Below are 17,557 nucleotides of genomic sequence, written 5' to 3'. Positions count from 1 at the left end.
GTGACTGCTGGCGATACGAAGCGTCCCGCATCAAGAGGCCTTATTCTCTCAGCACTCATTCTGAACTGACGGTTCTTCGCTTTGATGATGAAATTATGTGAAATGTGCCGCTGTGGCCCTCCTTTCTGTACTATCCGCAACGAACAAGCTCCCCGGCCGACTGCTGTGAGGATCAGCTGTTCATGGGAATGCGTCCTACATCTGTCGGACGTCGAACTCCAGTCGAAAGCAGGAGGGCGTGTTGTGATGCCTTGCAGAAGTGGGAGAACGGCCCCTGAATTTAACATCGAGCCAGCTTGAGCGCTTCACTTTACATCATCAAGATTGATTGGGTTTCGTCACACAGTTTCACGGCGCATCCCAGAGGTCGATGGGACGAGTTACATCATCCCAAATGGAAAAGTCAAATAATGTGTCGCTCTGATGTTACAATGTCCTTATCACATCGGGAAATGAATCATCATCATCATCAGTTTTTAGCAAACAGAGGGAAGGGCTTTGGAAATGGCCCAGTTTAATTATACATTTAAAAGAGCAACAGCAGACAGAGTGACTTTGCAGCTGCGGCACCAGCATCCAAATTAGCATTCAAGAGCAACCAGGAAGCTGAGGAAAGTTTTGACTCAGTCAGAGAAGACTGATGACAGCTTGCTATCATCCACAACTTCTGCGCTTCCAGTGAGTGATTAACGAGGCCGACCGAAGTCTTCCTTCATCTCAGCAATGCAGGTGAGTAGTGACTGCGCTAACCAGATGCTAAGTAGCTGTAACACTCCACAGCAGCCACGTTCTCCTTAATGCACGCAGTCAGGTACAGGTTTCCCACGACGCTCGGCAAACGTCGTGCCATATGCTCATGAACCAATCCCGCGCCAGCCTCGATGTGTATTGATATTGCCTGCAAACCTCAGCAGGCCTCATATTTACAGTCAGATTAGCATCATGTCTGATGTTTCTGTTTCAGCGGCAACGCCAGAGATCAAACAAAGCTTCAGGAGGAAAACAAACACGCCGAGACAGACGAGAAGAGGGGGGGGCCTTGTAGCACAGTGGCTGCCTTCACCACGGAAAGAGGTGGAAAGGAAAACGTGCCGCCATGCTCTTTGCTCTCACAGAAACCGAGCGCTGGCCACAGCTGCCTTGACAGATCCCCTGTTTGATCAACTGAATGGAAAGAGATCAAGCGGCATATTTCAGCATCAGTACAATTACTTGGCCAAAGTTTTTGATACTGCCGTTCAGCAGAATATCAATGAGATGGCTCCCTGGATGTGCCATCGGAGAGAGCCCGACAGTCATTTATTCATCCGAAAAACAAGCATCTAAGATTATTGTGCATGACATATTACATTACAGATATCCCGGCTCAATGTGTGGCCTCCCGTAATTTCCCATCTAGAAGCAGTTGCTGTCATGAGACGGTGATTCACAATGCCTGCACCTTCCATTACCTATCAGCGTGGAGTCGGGCTGGATGGAGGCTGGCGAGATTAAAGTCCGAACAAGGAGAAGGAAGCAATTGTTGATGCCGTTCACATTAGGTCATTAGGATGAGGAATGGTCTTGATATTTAACAACGCTGCGACGTGTCGTGCATATGAGAGTGGGGGAAGGTTATCTTCTCAACAACATGAGTGAGAGCCAAGAAGAAGAAAACCATTTTTTTTTTTCTCACTGCAGTTGTTGCAGGGTGGCTCTACGTATCTTCCCAAAGCAAAATAGCTGCACCCTTATCATGCTTAAAAAAAATAAAAGAGCACTGTTTTGCAATTTTACCCATAATTGGGGACGAGCAAATTAAAAAAATATAGGGGGGTTTTGGTTGTTTTTTTAACCGTGATGTGCAAGCACAGCAAGTAATGAGATGAAGAGACTGCTTCTGCTCCACAGATGAAACTTTTTCACTTCCACTTTACTTCTGCATCTGAAGACATAAGGAAATGTTGTAGCTCTGAATGTGATTGTAAGCTTGTGTGACTGTGTGTCTCTCTGTGTTTTCCTTGTGATTGACAGGCGACCTGTTCATGATGCACTCTGCCTCCATCCGCGGTCAGCTGAGATCGGCTCCCCGCAACCCTGGGATGGATAAAACGTCCATCCAGTGGATTCGTCCTGACAGGGGGACTGGGATGAATTAACCAATCCAACTGGTTTGGGTTGAGTTGAGAAGCGACCGAGACGGGAGGGCAGACAGGCCGTCTGGCTCCGTGCCACCGTAAACGTTTGGGGCAGTGAGCAGATCACAGTTGAACAGAATTAGACAAGGTTGCCAAAACTCTATGTGGGCCCGAATGGGATTATGCCACTAATCCCCTTGATCTTCATACACCGATAAGCATCCATAATCCCTCACCTCACCAGGATTTAAAAAAGAACGAGAGAGAGGGAGAATGAAAACTGCACCAGCTAATTCAAAAACAGCCCAGAATGCCTACTGTAGCCGGCAGAGAGGAGGAGAGCGGCGTCCTGCCGCTGCAGCATGAGGAGCTGCTGTTTGTGTTTGGAGAAGGTAGCTACAGGCAACCCGAGCCGAGCCCTTTCAAGCCTTGTTAGAACGAGCACAAAGGAGTAAATAGGGAGAAAAAATATGATGCACAAAAATGTCAGATGAATATACAAAACAGCCGCGAAGAGAGACAGCGTGTGCCGCTCCTTCATCGTTTTTTTTAACAAAAGAAAAGAGGAAAAACATTATCAGCGATCGCTCTGATGGGGAATGACCATTAGCACGACTCGATGAATTACACTAATCCTGTCGGTAATTATGAAAGCCATATATGACATCCAAGTGCGCCCCGATGTAATGAGGCTGATTTGACGTCTTGATTACATGAAATACAGCACGGGCTTCAATTAATCACAATGTTTGATTTTAAATAAATTAGGCTTTCATCAACCACCTGCAAGCTCAAAATTGCTTGTTTTGACTGTGAAGGAAAAACTGTCAATCTAAAAGAAACTTTCCGTCCGCATCTAAAAGCATACACTGCAAAAATTCAAGCTCAGGTTTGTGTTTGCAGCTGCTGACAAGAGAAAGCATTGGTGAACCTAACAAGCTCACTTCTCATCCCCCGCTGGCAGAACTGTAGATGTCCGTATTCACTGGTAATTAGGGATGCACCGACGCCACCTTTTTTTAAAGGGTCGAGCACCAACCTTACTAAAGTGCACATGATGTGTGAAGGCTGTACGTTATACCATGAACCGCCATCAGTGCTAAGAGCAGAACCATCAGCCTTACAGCTGCAGGTGTGTGAACCCCGACACTCTTTAGCTTGCAGCATGTAGCATGTAGCATGGCTCGGAGTTACCTGTTAGCGATCTGGGATCTCTAATGAGTAGAGTACTCCGTGCCTGATACCCGGTCATGGTCTCGGTATCAGTGCATCCCTATTTGTAATGTAAGCTGCATCCGTTTTCCCCCAGTGCAGGTGTAGGACATCAAATCACAGCTGACTCTCCCCTGCTGAGTCTGGAGGCTGAGCCACCTTTAGCCCCCTCACCTGGCGTAATGGAATTCATATCATGTTGTGCTGGGTCGACCTGACCTCCTCCGTGGTTCTTACTGCTGACTACAGATTGCAATCTGCGTTGCTGACAGATTGTTTTCAGCTGCTGCCAAGATCAGGAACACAGGAGTGTTATAATGGGGAGGCGGAGCTCTGGAGCTGTTCTCGCCCGTCCGCGGCAGGTACAGCTGTGGTCATGACGGAAATGAATGGCGTCTGCTCTGAGCGTGAAACGCATCACTTGTGCATCTGCAGGAGAAAACACTCCGTCCCTGATCTCACACCGGGGGCCTCCATCAGTGCAGAGAGAAAACTCTTCTGTTTCATTATCGTCATGACTCCAAAAGCAAATACCTTGGACAACAGTGGTATGAATTAAAGCAATGGCTTTTCTTCGTGGCAGAAGGAAACACAAATCTTCATATTTCACGTAACGCCAAAATCCTTGAAGTGTCGTAAACAGAGCAATTTAGCTGAATGTGTGGGAAGGCCAGGTAAGCAAACTGTGCTGCACTGCTGAGAGAGGGAGCTTTTTGCATCTCACGGAGCCAAATTTGCAGCTAATAAACCCTTATTTCACTGGACAAAAAGGGTTCTTGTGCACTCAGCACGGCTGGGGTTTTCCACATCTAAGCAGGAATACACATTATTAGAGTGGGGCCCTTGTTAGCGCTCAGCCTTGGAGCCCAAATTGGCATTTAGCGAGGCAGCAGAATGCTCTAATTGTGTGTGATGTCCCGAGGCAGAAGATGCTGATTACTGTAAGCCGCCTAAAACACTTCACCTCCCAGTTAAGTGAAACTGGGAGTAAAAGTTAGGGAAAGACCGTACCTGCATCCGTCTTCCCGTTTATAGCGGCGAGAGCAGTTGGATTAGAGATTCTCAGTTTCACCACCAAATGACCTCCTTTCACTCCCACTCGCTATTTAAATCTGCAGTTTATTTCATCTCAGAGGAAGATCCGCCGTGTAGCCCCGAGTCAGTCAGACAGCCACATTTACCAGCTGCTTGAAGAGAACTGCGAGTCTCTGAAGGCGAGATAAGACGAGTGCAGATCTTTGCCTCGCTTTCTTTCGGTTGTGTTATGACGCGCTGCTCGTCGACGCAGTAGTTTAAAATATTGTAAGCATGTCATGTATTTGAGATTCAATTTTAGTAGTAGCTCTGTTTAATGAGTGATGCGTATTAACAGAGTTAGGTGAAAGGATTCGTGGTGCAAACTGCTTTTTTTTCCCCCTGTTGGTGCCTCTGGGCTCAAATCGACCTTTCGTTATAAGAATCTCCTCCTGCAGGCGTGTCCAGTTCTGGATTTATCCCCATGCTGAAGCACGCTACATGAAAAAGAGCAAGGCTGACACCTGGACCCCTTCAAATCAGCCTCAACACAGAATAAAACACTTCAGATCTCAAAGATAACTTGTTTATCATTTACGTACTATTGCATCAGACTGAGCTCGGGGTTGCTGTATTAAATGCTTAATCTGAAAAGCAATTATAGAAGTGACAGTTTAAACAGAGATGGATTGCTAAATTTAAGTGCTGCTAATTTGATAATTATTATATGAGACGTTCATTTATATTTATTGTCATTGTTACGACTCTGTTGTGATCGCCGTTCAGTATTTACACCGCTGCGTGCGCACATCATTTACGATGTGCATAAAGGTCACGTATTATGCACATTTTTTTCCACAGCCGTTGCGGTCCTGGTGTCCAGATGAACCGTTATTAACATAAAAGGATGATTCTTAACAGCAGCATCTTCACCCCGACATCACAGGCCCTCTTCAGGTCGACTCGTTTCAGCGCTCGTCTCCTTCGGCGTGCTGGGCTTCCTGTTTCCGTGTTCATCACATGAGAGTCACCATGCAGAGTGAGCTCAGCAGATCTGCACTGCTGTGATGTTAGCTTTGGAAAAGCAATGTGGCGTTCCTTTATCAGTGAGGAAAATAAATACACAACGATCAAAATGCTCACAGTTGCAGACTCTTGAGAAGTGAACAGTCGGCAATGAGGTGAAGAAGGTGAGCAAACCAACACCGGCTTTTGCCTTTACTTGCTCGCACATTCCCATAATAATTGAAATTATTCTAGACTTCAGATTTTCTCTCACTGACTAGAAGTCTGTGTAAAAGTGCATATTTTTCCTTTTTGGCTCCAAGAGGCTACGAGGCAAGTCAAATATCATATTATCCATATATTTTGTTTTATTTGTACTATTTTCTCTAAATTCCTGCAAGTTCAAGCAAAGTTTGCTCGAATCATGTTGATGGTATTGTTGTTTGTGCCTTTTTCCACACGCCGGATTCAGTCTGCAGCTGCAATTTGAGTTCTTTCTTTCTTTTGTTTCAGCCTTTCTCTTTGGATTGTGTCTGTTTTTCTTTGTTAACGCTAAAGTAAACAGCAAAACCAGAAAAAGCTTGCGAAGCAAACGTGTCTCAGCGGAGATTATTTAAACGAGAGCCAGTTATTTTCGTCTGACAGCAGGCTGGACACTGATGTGGTGTGTTGCAGCGCAGGAAACTTTGCATAAATCCCCACTGATGCTGATATTTATCAAATAAACCATCATGTGATTTTTATCACATTTGGAAATCTGGCACATTTTAATCAAATCATTCCTTTATCAAAAACGAGTAAAAAAAAAAAAAAAAAAAAAAAAAAAATCCAAGCGAAAATCAGTCAGTTTAACTCATCTTTCATCTCTTAAGATTTCATTATTTATTTCTCGGCTCCACCCCTGGGTTTATTTAATGTAGTCTCTGCCTGGACTTTGACTTTGAAGTTTTGCATTCAAATTAGCGCTGCGGTGCCGACTCCATCGGGCCAGAAAGACTGATTCCTTTCAGACTACTTTCAACTACATTTAGAGAAAAGGCTTTACACATACTCTCACAGTGGGAATGCAACCAAAGGCATAAAATCAATGTTATATTAAATTTTCATATTATCTCTGCATTCAAGTAGCACAGAAGCTGTGTGTGACATTAACTGCACCGCTGTCGTGTTGTATATGGAGCCATTAGGTGCCGTGCTGCTGGGGTTACATTTGTGTTGCATGAGCGGAGACACGATATTTTCTTACTACAGAGATGCACCAATACCAGAATCGAGAGTCGGGTAGACTCGTACTCGTAAAAATACAACCCAGCTCGGACTGCGTGACGCTGTGCGTCAGCAAGGCCGTCCACAGGTTCGCAAGAGAGCAGGAGCAATGTCAGTGGTTTGGAGAGTCTTTAATATCAATGACAGCAACAAAAATAGGGCAGACTGTGAACTACGGTCTGCAAAAATATCAAGCAAGTTTGTACAACAGAAGCCAGTCGATCAGCAGAGTTAGCCCGACGACGCTCGTTACTTTAACTGCTCATCAAGAATCACATGAATCACCATGACAACAAGAAGTATACCTCAAGTTCATTTTATCAAGTATACTTCAATGCATTTCCAAGTATACTGTAATGTACAAGTATATTAATGTCAATATGCTGGCGGTATAAGCATGCTATTTTGATGTTTTGGACTAAAGTGGCCAATTTTTAGCTTATCAAAAGTAAACTGTAGATATTCTTTCAGTGTAGGAGATACTGATAGTTTATGACTAATACACTTCTAGTCAACTTTTTGTGTCTAAAACTACACTTTCAAGTCTGCTGCAAATATATTTTTTGGCATAGCGATTTACTTGTAATAAACATTTTAGTTCAAGAAAGTACATTTAGAGGTATAATCTAAGCCACCTTTGAGATTTAGTTTAACAGTAGAATTAATATGTAACAGTAATGGGAAGCATGTACATGCTATCGGTACTCGGCATCGGTAAATGCCTAAAGGTTTGTCCTCTTACTTGTGGTATCTGTGCATCCTATTTATTAAGTAACTTCATGAGAGACACTGGCCGAGCCAGAGCCAAACTGCACCAGCAGGTTCTTTATGGATCAAACAACTGTGTAAACATGTTTCTGAGCCTCCTCCTCATTTAGAGCTCCACGGACTCTGTTGTAGGAACAAGTGAGAGACAAGGTGATTCCTTTTGATGGTGGGTATTTTGCACCACAGGTGAGAAACCGTTAAGGTGAGCCTTTGATGTGAGCTACAGCTCTGGCTTCAGCATGCAATCTTATGCTCTTCATATATTATTTTATATATTTCCACAAATCCCTTCCCTCCTCGGGCTCCCGTGGGCGCAGCCAGCACACCCACACCAGCCACTTCATGCATATGGTTCATTTCCAGCTTCAAGCGTGCAGCAGGAGGAAACAGTCACAGCAGGCTAATGGGTTTAACATGCTAATGTTGTGCAGCATCATTCATCCACTCCGGTGTGTGGTGTGATTCACCATACGAACAGAAAAGGTTACTGCCATTTGTTTAATGAGCGCTATCATCATGTTTGCTATACTATTAGGATCCCCTGAACACACGATCACAGCCGTGAGCGCCGCGTCTCAGCCGACATGTTTTTTTTTCTCTAAGATATGCCATTCACCTGCGTCAATCTTTAAGCTGTGCATTTCCTCCTTTACCAGCAACGGTGATGCATGCCTTTCATTAAAAATGGATTATAAACACAAGGATTTGTACCGCTGTCAGTTCAGCGCCTCGTCGCTCACATCCATTCAGTATCGGAGTTGTTTCCTTTGAAGTGAATATCACACCGTTGTATTTGTCTCATGAATTCAAATGAAGGGAAATTCCCGCATGAAGTGTGAGTCGCAGGTTACTTTTCAGTTTACATTTGTACATCTTCTGGAGACAATGTGAATGACAGGAATCCCCAGAAATGATGAAAACTGCGAGCAAGAGTGAGCTCAAGAGCAGCCCTAGACTAACGTTCAGCAAAAACACTGGGATCATGAATGTATGAATCATTAAAATTGTCTCAGTCACCAAATAAGACAAACTTCTGAAGTATCAGAGCATTTCAGTCCAGGTTAACTCTCCCTCTCTACGAGGCCATGCCTTCACACCACATTATAATAATAAACGGGGTCAGATATTCTTGGTTTTGCTAATCCCAATTTATTATTTTTGAAATAGGATTGATGGTGAGATCAGCTTGTCTCTGTGTAGCGATGAGCCTTGAATGTGCAGCAACAAAATCTAAACTGGACTTTTGATTCTCAGGCGGGACGCTCAGCTGCGTTTCTGCCTCCATCATTTATTTCCATTTGCTTCTATTCAAGGCCGCTCTTCCTGTAAGTATCCCTTCTTTCCCTTCAAACTTTTCTTTTATCATCATTCAGACCTCGTTTACGCGACAATATTTCAAGTGAAAATGCATCGTTTTTGCATTTTCTTTTCAGAAATGCTTCGAAAACAATGTCCGTTTCTACAGAAATGAAGTCTTTAGCGTGTCAGGCCATGAGTTCAGCGCAAAGAACAATACACTCTTGAACAACATGAACAATCGCGGGTTCTCGGACATTCATGCCGACGGATGAGGACGTTGGATTGTTATTGCAGGTGACTGTAAACTCTGAAACTCAAAAGTTACAGGAGAATCGGGACTGGAGGTTGTTGCTATTGTCCATTTGTCCATCTACTCATTTACTGTGACAATAATGTGCATGCACAGCAGTGCAAATAGTTTTCAAAAAGTCATATCATGTGAGCGGGCCCCAAAAAAAGCAAAAAAAAAGTTTTGCATTTTCACTTGACAACATTGTTGTGTGAATGAGGCCTGAAACTCTCATTGTTTCAATCAGTGCTTTTAATTTGCTTGTAATTTGACACCAGCCTCAGCATCCAGTCTGGTGAAGAAGAATGAAATCCATGACTGATTTTCACTCATTTTAAACTCCATAGAGTGCTTCAAGCAGTCTGAAACCTTAGCTGTTATTCTTTTAAAAGATATTTTTTTCATATTTATATCAAAATGCATGATTAACATGAGAATAAAAGTTCAAGTCCGTCCAAGGTTCTCTTCAGTCTCCTGTCTGTCAATGCACTCTCTCAGAGACACATATCGCTTGCTGGTATATTGTGTAATCGTATTTCACCGGAGCCAGATCTATCTCACTCCAGCTGATTGTGAATCAGTTACGACTCGAGTGGGAACTCACCAGTGTTTCGGAGTCAAAGATTCGGTCCAGCTGAGGTGAAAAAAACAATTGTTGGTTAAGAATTGAAGATTATTTTGAGCAGCGGGGGTCAGGTTGAGGTGAGTTGAATCTAAAGCTAACGATCTGGATCGACTGGGGTAATTCAGTGCAGTTTTTGCGTGCCGGATCGAGGACATGAAGGCAAGAGTAAAGAGAGGGAAAGTTTTTCGTCAGATGAAAAGGGAAAAAACATGATTGAAAAGGAGGTCAAGCTAGACGAAGAAGCACAATTTGGTAAATGAAAGGAAAAGGGATAAATGAAAGATGAAGTGTGGAAAATAGGGGGAGAGGTGCTGATGTGCTTCCTAAGCAGGTCATTGGATGCAGCGTGCCTCGGAGGGGGGGCTCCTTTAAGCATGACTAACAGATTCCCTCAGTCCCTGCAGGAGTCGCTCCTCAAAGCCTGGAAGCTACGGTCCAGAGAGGCACTGTCACTTCAGGATGCATGACAGGGAAATGGAGCACAGAGCCATTAAGCAACTCCTGGACTAACACCTCCTGCAGAGGGGAAGGAAAACTCCACCGCCCCGGGGTGTACAGAGACGACAGGGACCAATAAAACTGTGCACTTCAATAAATGTCACCATCAAGGGAAAATCAAAGGAAACATATGCTGTTCTTGGGCTTCTGAACAACTGCTCCCCTCTTTTTAAAAGAGGAAAAAGTTGATAGAAATATCAGTGAAGGTTTTCAGAAGGGCTAATTTCTTTGTAAGAGCAACATATCATCATCATCATCTTCCTCTCAGCGGTGATCAAGGTGCCCGCTGAACCTGAGGAATCAATATTCCTCTTGTTGCCGCTGATCCTGCTGCCCGGCTGTGATGTGGGGCGTGAAGTCTGGTTTACAGCCTTCTGGTCAACAGCCTCCTCTTCCTGCTCACACTCTCATTCAGCGCCGAAGGGCACCGAGCTCTGTAATCCTCCACCACCGGTCCCGGGCAGAGTTCACGGTCAACGCCGAAGCCCCTCTTTTCTCACAACACCACCCCGCCACCCCGACAGTCTGGGGCCAGCACCACCTCATTTTTCACACAAACGAGAAACCTTTCTGGAATGAAAACGCAAAAATGATGCATTTCCTCTTGAAATGTTGTCGTCTCAAGGAGGCCTTAATGATGTTATACAAAATCACAAACTTCACAGTGTGTCAAAGCCTCCTCCTCACTGTCACCACACACACACACACACACACACACACACACCAAGGTCTGTGGCTTGCAGCAGCTTCAGGGCTTCATAAATCCTAATTCACACTGAAGAACAGATGACAGCACCATGCGTCTCGCACCAACTTCAATCCGCTTTTTTTTTTTTTTTTTGTGCAAGATCACCTCCCTAATGACAATAATTGTATCAAGAAAGCCCCCGGTCATGTTCAATTACCCATTTCCATCCAAGCACACAGGTTTAATCTTGCTCTATAATGTACTACACTGACGGCTCTGGAAGGATGACATATTTATCGGCACCTCATCTTTCCTCATCTTTGCCGGAACATGTGAAATCCGGCCCTGTCTGAGAGGGGAGCTGGGCTGAGGGCGGCGCTGAGGCCCAGTTTACATGACAACGCTTTAAGTGAAATTTTTTTGTTTCAGAAAGGTTTTGTGTTTACATGGCAATGTCTTGAAAACGATGTGGTTTTCGTGACCCGCTGGTGGGTGCTGTTGCATTGTCGTCACGCAAAAACAGGACGTAACATGCTCACTCACCCCAGAGGTTTCTCCAAGCGGCTGGCAGGTGAACCCACAATCTCTCCCAGCGTGCAGTGCACCTGTCCGAGGAAGTCCTGCCATAGGGAGGAGGGCATAAAGTGGGATGGAGACAGACACAGGACGGGGGGGCATTCAAGTGGATCACGGGGGCAACAGGGAGATTCGGTGAGGAGTTTAGCATGTTTGTAAGGATTGTACAGGTAAAAATTAGGACATCTGAGGCAGACACGTACGTTAAAGTCGGTTGGCTTCCGGGGTGAAGAAGAAGGAGGAGTAGGAGGAGGAGGAGGAGAGGGAGGAGGAGGAGGAGGAGGAAGAGAGAGACACCAGGCAGCAGCAGTGACACAACAGAGCATATCATGGAACAGAAGGCACACGACTCAAATACCAGACTGTCATCAACCAAGTGCAAAGAAAGAAGAGCGAGAGTATGTGAAAGAGCAGAGAGGCAGAGAGCGAGTGACAGAGGGCGAGGAGTCAGAGAGGAAGAGGAAAAAGAAGGCGGGAGAGAGAGAAAAGGACAGCGGTGGGAGCAGAAGGAGCTTCACACAGGGAACGATTTGTCTGCAGAGAATGGCACACAACACAAAAACACTGAGAGCACCACATGACAGAAGCATATCTGAGGATGACTATTTCAGCAGTATGCAAACCACCCAGCGCTGCAAATATATTGTTTGCTGTCTGCATTACAGGAGCTGATTCATCAAAGCTTTCAGCATTAAAAAATGACGGCAACATACATTCAAGTTAATGAGCTGTTCCTGTGAATGTATGTTCTCCAATTAAGCATCGCTGCTGTTTTTAAATGGGTGTAATCTGTCCTGCAAAAACTCTGAGATGCCTTAAAATGCTAAATCACAAAAAAGCACCACGGAGCACACAGGGAAATGCTTTGAATAGCTTTGATAATGATGTGCAATGCTTCACTTCTCGTTTTAAAAAGACGGGTAATGAGGTTATGCCAGTTGCAAATGAAACTTTGGTGATCATTGCTCTAGAGGAATAAAATAAATCATTTTGGAAGCAGATGGGAGGTAAAGACAATCATAAAAAAAAACAATCTGGCAGAGGAAGCACTCATTATTTCAAAATATATTTGAGCATTTAGATGCTATAAACTTTGGTTTGCATAGTACCAAAATATCACACATGCACTGAGATGCAAAGTCGGGTCAATAAGCCATGAATAAGGCTCTTCACTTACATGCTTTGCCAGATCTGGACTTTTAGAGTCAATATCATACCTGAAATGACAAGGGAACCACAAATCACAGAGGTTTGGGTGTTGCTCACACAACAGAAGACCTGACAAATTACCAGTGACTCTGATTAACAGATTCTGGCTGCTGCAGTGTGGATATTTACTGCCTGTCAATCACACGCCCGGGTCGGGGGCGAGAGTAACACAGCACTGGCCGGGAAGAAAAAAAAACACGTAAGCAATAAAGTGACAGTTAATTAAGGGAGTCATTTCACAGTTTATGAATGTAATTTCTGCCTCGTACCAGGGGGGAGATACCGAAACAATCTACCGATGCAGGGAAAGTTTGGAGCATCTGCCAGTCAAACTTAATGTGGAAGTAATTAAACCTGAGAGTGCCCCTGTTCCCACCTCTGTGATAAAAGAGAGATGTAAATGAGCAACACTAATTGTGAGGGGACGTTCTCCCTTCTTTCCTGTACTACTGTTGTATCATGATAACACACCAGATGAATTCATTAAGCGTGTGAAAATCCTCGGGGAGCCCCAGCTCGGTCCCAGGTACGTCCTGGAGGACCGCAGGGGATTTCACACATGAAGAGGATGGTGGATTTTTGGAAGCACATCTCCTTTTCTTGAGAAATGAAAATGGGGAGGAAAGAAGGAATGAAGGAATTGATCAGAGTCTGTTGCGGGTGGCCTGAAAATGAAGCAGCACCTTCCTGACCCACTCACTCGTCTGGCCTTTTCTACAGGGAAGAGCTGGAAGAGAGAGAGAGGACAGAGGTCCCTGCGAGTTTTATGGAACTTGGTTTCAGACATTTGCTTTGCTTAGCAGCAGGAAGATTAAGGATAAAACTTTATATGAAATATTTATCACCCTTATACCAATCCTCCCTCAACGAATGACTACTGAGAGACCGCACCAATGAATAATTCCTCAGGAGAGAGCCGAGCTGTGACGAGGAAGAGGAGGAGGAGGAAGGAAGAGAGTGAGTCAGAGAGAGGAGATGAGAGACAGGAGAAAGAGAGAGAGAGAGAGAGATGGATGGGAGAAGATGGAGATTGATGACTAGAGTAGAGAAGATGTTAAGCCTGCGGTGGAGAGAAGAGGGAGGAACTGCAGGACTGGGTTAAAAGAGGCCGGCTCATGTGAAACACAAACACCGGGGTTTGTGTCCTCAGAGAAACGAAATCCAACAGAATAACTCACACGTCAAAGCGCAGGTTCTGTTTCTCCTCAAAGAAGTAGTCCAGGATGTACTTCCTGACAAAGTCTGGGTTTAACGTGTTGTCTATCACCTCCGTTCTCCCAAACTAGATCAAAAACAAACAGAGAAAAAGTGGGGAAAAAGTTAAAGGCAGTGAGCAAACAGCATTGAAACGATGCACCATGCAGAAATTACATCTGCTGCCCGACCGCTGTGCGAACACGTGACTTCAGATGTGATCCAATCTGATTAGAAGTCAATGATCGCACAGCATCAACTCGACTTCTCCGCCTCCACCAGGCACGCATGATTGATACCACACTCACAACACTGTCGCTCAAACCAAAGGGGCGGAGGATTTGCAAATGGAGAGACAAGGGTAGAGAAAAACACACCTGGAGCAAACACACCTGATAAAATACGGCAAATTCCATTCGTTAATACAGAGAGCAAAGCACAGATGTTACAGAGGAAAAACCTGCTGTGCCGCAAACAAATCAGCAGACACACACACACACACACACACTCTAATTGTATCCAGAATGAATAATTCAAAGTCAGAGAGCTGATGTTGAGCTGCATAAATAAAACATCCTCCGTAAAAAGTGTTGCCATAAACTGACACAGTGAATTAATAATAGCAGTGTTGGGGTTTAATTAGAAGATGAAACAGCAGGATTACAGGCTCACACCACTGTGATTACATCCAGCAGGGGTACAACCTAAAGTGGGACCTGATGTGGGAGCAGACGTATATCACTGCGGTGACAGAATACTTAAGAGGGATCGATGTCGATGCTAATTGAAAGACAGCTGAGCGGGATTGTGTGCAGCGCATGACAGTCTGAGAGGAGCGAGGGTTTGCCAAAGTGTTACCTGCCATCCGGCATGAAAGTGCGTCTAAGCCTATGAAAGTATCAGTGCCTTCCCCCGTGTTTCTCCTCGTAAAAAGTGTGAGGGTTCGGTTTGAAGAGATGTTAAAAAGGTGGAAACTTCACGAGCTTCGAGAGTCTGTTTGAGCTGACAGGAGCTGAATGTAGCGGCAGAAGGGGAAATAGCATATGGTCTGGGGCCAAGCTTAACAACGGAGGAAGAATCAGCTCTGGATCAGTGTACAGCCACCCGAGGATCTCCCACTCAACACATTATCTCTACCCTGGCAGGTACACGGTCAGTCCGCACAGCCCAGGGTTCAAAGCATGACAATTAACTGTCAGCGTAAAGTAAAAGGACCTCCCAACAGAGATATCTGGGCGCTAGCAGTTTGCCCGTCCTCTTTTTTAAACCATAAAGAGAAAATATTGTGTGCCAGAACATGAGAAAATTCATCCTGGTGGAGAGATTAACGCCGGGGAGTTTGATTGGAAGCGGAAAGGCCAGGCTTTGCTTGAATTTAGGAAGGTTATATTGTGCCAACTACTCAGCTGAGTGAGGAGAGACAGGGGGGGAAACCTGTCATGCACCAGGAGTAATTACAGACAAGGGAGCCGGAGATTAAGACTGTAAAGACATGTGCTGACAGAGTGATAGGCTGAAGCTGCAATTTTATACACTGACCAAAGTCAGAGAGACCTGATGAATACACTCGACTGCCATCAAGACACAACGAACCCCTAACATTTGTCTCTAAAGTCTAGTGCTGATGAGGAACAGTTGATGGGGGACTTCTGTGCCACGGAAGAGTAATTGGATTACAGCCGGTCGGTGGCACAGTGAAACTTGCTCCTACAGACCATATCTTCTCCCCGAAGAACAAGAACACGTTACTTGACAGAAGGGCAAAAGAGCGCTTTAGCTTTATCAATACTGCACAGCTTGACTGTGCTGCTTACAAAGCCAGCTGCCACTGGCGCTGAGACACGGGGCCGTATCTCTTTCAGGAAGCACCCACAGTTTGTAAGCTGGAGGTGAGACGCTATAACCAGAGGTGACAGGTGTGGGAGGCTCTTCTCGCCTCAACACTGCACTTGATGCACATCTACATTTGCATGTTAATAACTCCTCTGAGGATGCTATCTGTATCAAGGCTCGCTTTTCTGGGAGCGGAGGCCAGCCGAAGATCCTCGCAAGATGTGAGAGAAAAATTATTGGCTCAAGTACATTTTTAATTCTTTCAACTGTCATAGTTGAAGGAAAGACTGTCTTCTTAAAAAAAAAGTATTTACATTCGATTTTTGGCTTACAGAAAAGCTGACGAAAGAAGAAATGACCCAGGACCTGTAGGGATATAGTTATAAAACAAACAGGGTTAATGCTAGAGTAAGAGGTATGACTGACTACGGGCCTGGTGTTCGAAGATTCAACATAGAGAGTACTAAAGTGCACGCTCATGCAAACCTTTGCTCAGAATAGCTTTATAATTCAGATCACGTGCAGGAGTATTCAAATGAGGGCTTCATGCATGCATCAGAAACTGCTACATGAGGACAATCTGCTGAAAATTGAATTAATTCTATGTTCATTTGTTTGTGTTTCTTACCATGGAATGACTGATTTATCAAACGTACTGAAGCATTACAGGAAATACATTTGAAAAAATAAGACAAATAAGAATCCAGGAGATGATCCATTGCAAGGTCAAATTTCTTATCATAAAGTCTGCTGACAGAAGTCGAGGAGGGCCGGCTGAGGAAATGTTTCTGACCACAGACACTGCAGTGTCTCTGCTGGAGGATAAGCAGATTTGAAACCAAGGATCAAATGCTGCTAAAACAGATTCAATCTTAAAGAATACAAACCACTTCAGAGATGATAAGTCGCACTGTGCATGACTTGGTACATTTGGGAGATAATCTCAACATTATATATTCAAGACATTACTTAAATAAAAAGTGTTTACATTGCACCTTATTCAAATGCGATCCTCTGTGTGTACTGTTGTAGATCAGCTTCTAAACAATATCTTTTTTGAGCATGTTTTCATCTGCATTAAGCTTGAGGCCCCATTAGTGAAAACCCCACAAAAATGGCAGAATCATTGAAAACAATGTAGTGAGCATGCTGGGCCACTAGTGGGTGCTGTAGTTTGTTTTAGTGATGAAACCACACATGCAGAGAACATTATGCTATAAACATTAACAATGTGAGTGCAGGGACATTCATATGAACAGACAAGCTGGATGGATTTCTAATTCAGGTGACCCTCAACTCTAAAACCACCAAGTCAACTGGGAGTCACGACGCTCTGAAGGTAAAAGGTTGTTTTTATCACATATGTGCAGAAGAACTATTTGCTAGGGCCGTGGTGTGCATGCTCAGTAGCAGTGTTTCAGAAAAGTTGCACCTTGGAAGCTGCGTTTTCTTTTGCTCTCTGTTGTTGTGTAAACAGACACCCAAAACACAATGAATGGGGCAATTTGGGAGATCAATGAAGAGACACAACAAAGACAGCAGTGTGTGTGTGTGGGGTGGGGGGGGGGGGGTGGGGGGATTAATGTTTCTCTTGTCATGGTTACATAACTTATTTCCACACTTAAGTTGCACTCAAACAGGAATTAAAGTGGGACTGAACATGGGAGTTTCTCAATAATTGTTTGCATATCAACTCTGTAGCTGATGTTGGAGAACGAATATCTTCGTATTTGGCTGAATCCAAATGCTACTTTTAAATTTTATGCTGAAAGACATATCAGAAAGCTTAAAACCAAAAAAAAAAAAAGTGATATTTATACGGAGACAAAGCTAATTTTCTATGCTCAGCAGGGAACGGATAATTGAGGCTTTCTTCTTGTCTGTTCTGGATTATAGCGATGTTATGTATGGACACGCCTCTGCCCGCACTCTTATCTGTCTAGTTTCCGTTTATCACTCTGTCC

General features: G+C 44.4%; 1 protein-coding gene across 1 annotated transcript in view; it reads right to left on the bottom strand.

The window, feature by feature from the left end:
- cpne5a (copine Va) overlaps positions 1-17,557 on the bottom strand; it is a 77,875-nt gene that overhangs the window by 44,591 nt on the left and 15,727 nt on the right. Inside the window, exons 4-7 of the mRNA XM_030118134.1 lie at positions 13,745-13,848; positions 12,535-12,574; positions 11,561-11,575; positions 11,325-11,401 (exon numbers count right to left, since the gene is read on the bottom strand). Of these exons, the coding sequence (XP_029973994.1) occupies positions 11,325-11,401; positions 11,561-11,575; positions 12,535-12,574; positions 13,745-13,848 (236 nt within the window). The remainder of the gene's footprint in view (positions 1-11,324; positions 11,402-11,560; positions 11,576-12,534; positions 12,575-13,744; positions 13,849-17,557) is intronic.

The sequence above is a fragment of the Salarias fasciatus genome, chromosome 20 (genome assembly GCF_902148845.1).
Source record: "Salarias fasciatus chromosome 20, fSalaFa1.1, whole genome shotgun sequence".
Taxonomy (NCBI): domain Eukaryota; kingdom Metazoa; phylum Chordata; class Actinopteri; order Blenniiformes; family Blenniidae; genus Salarias; species Salarias fasciatus.
This window is presented reverse-complemented; position numbering and strand designations above follow the sequence as displayed.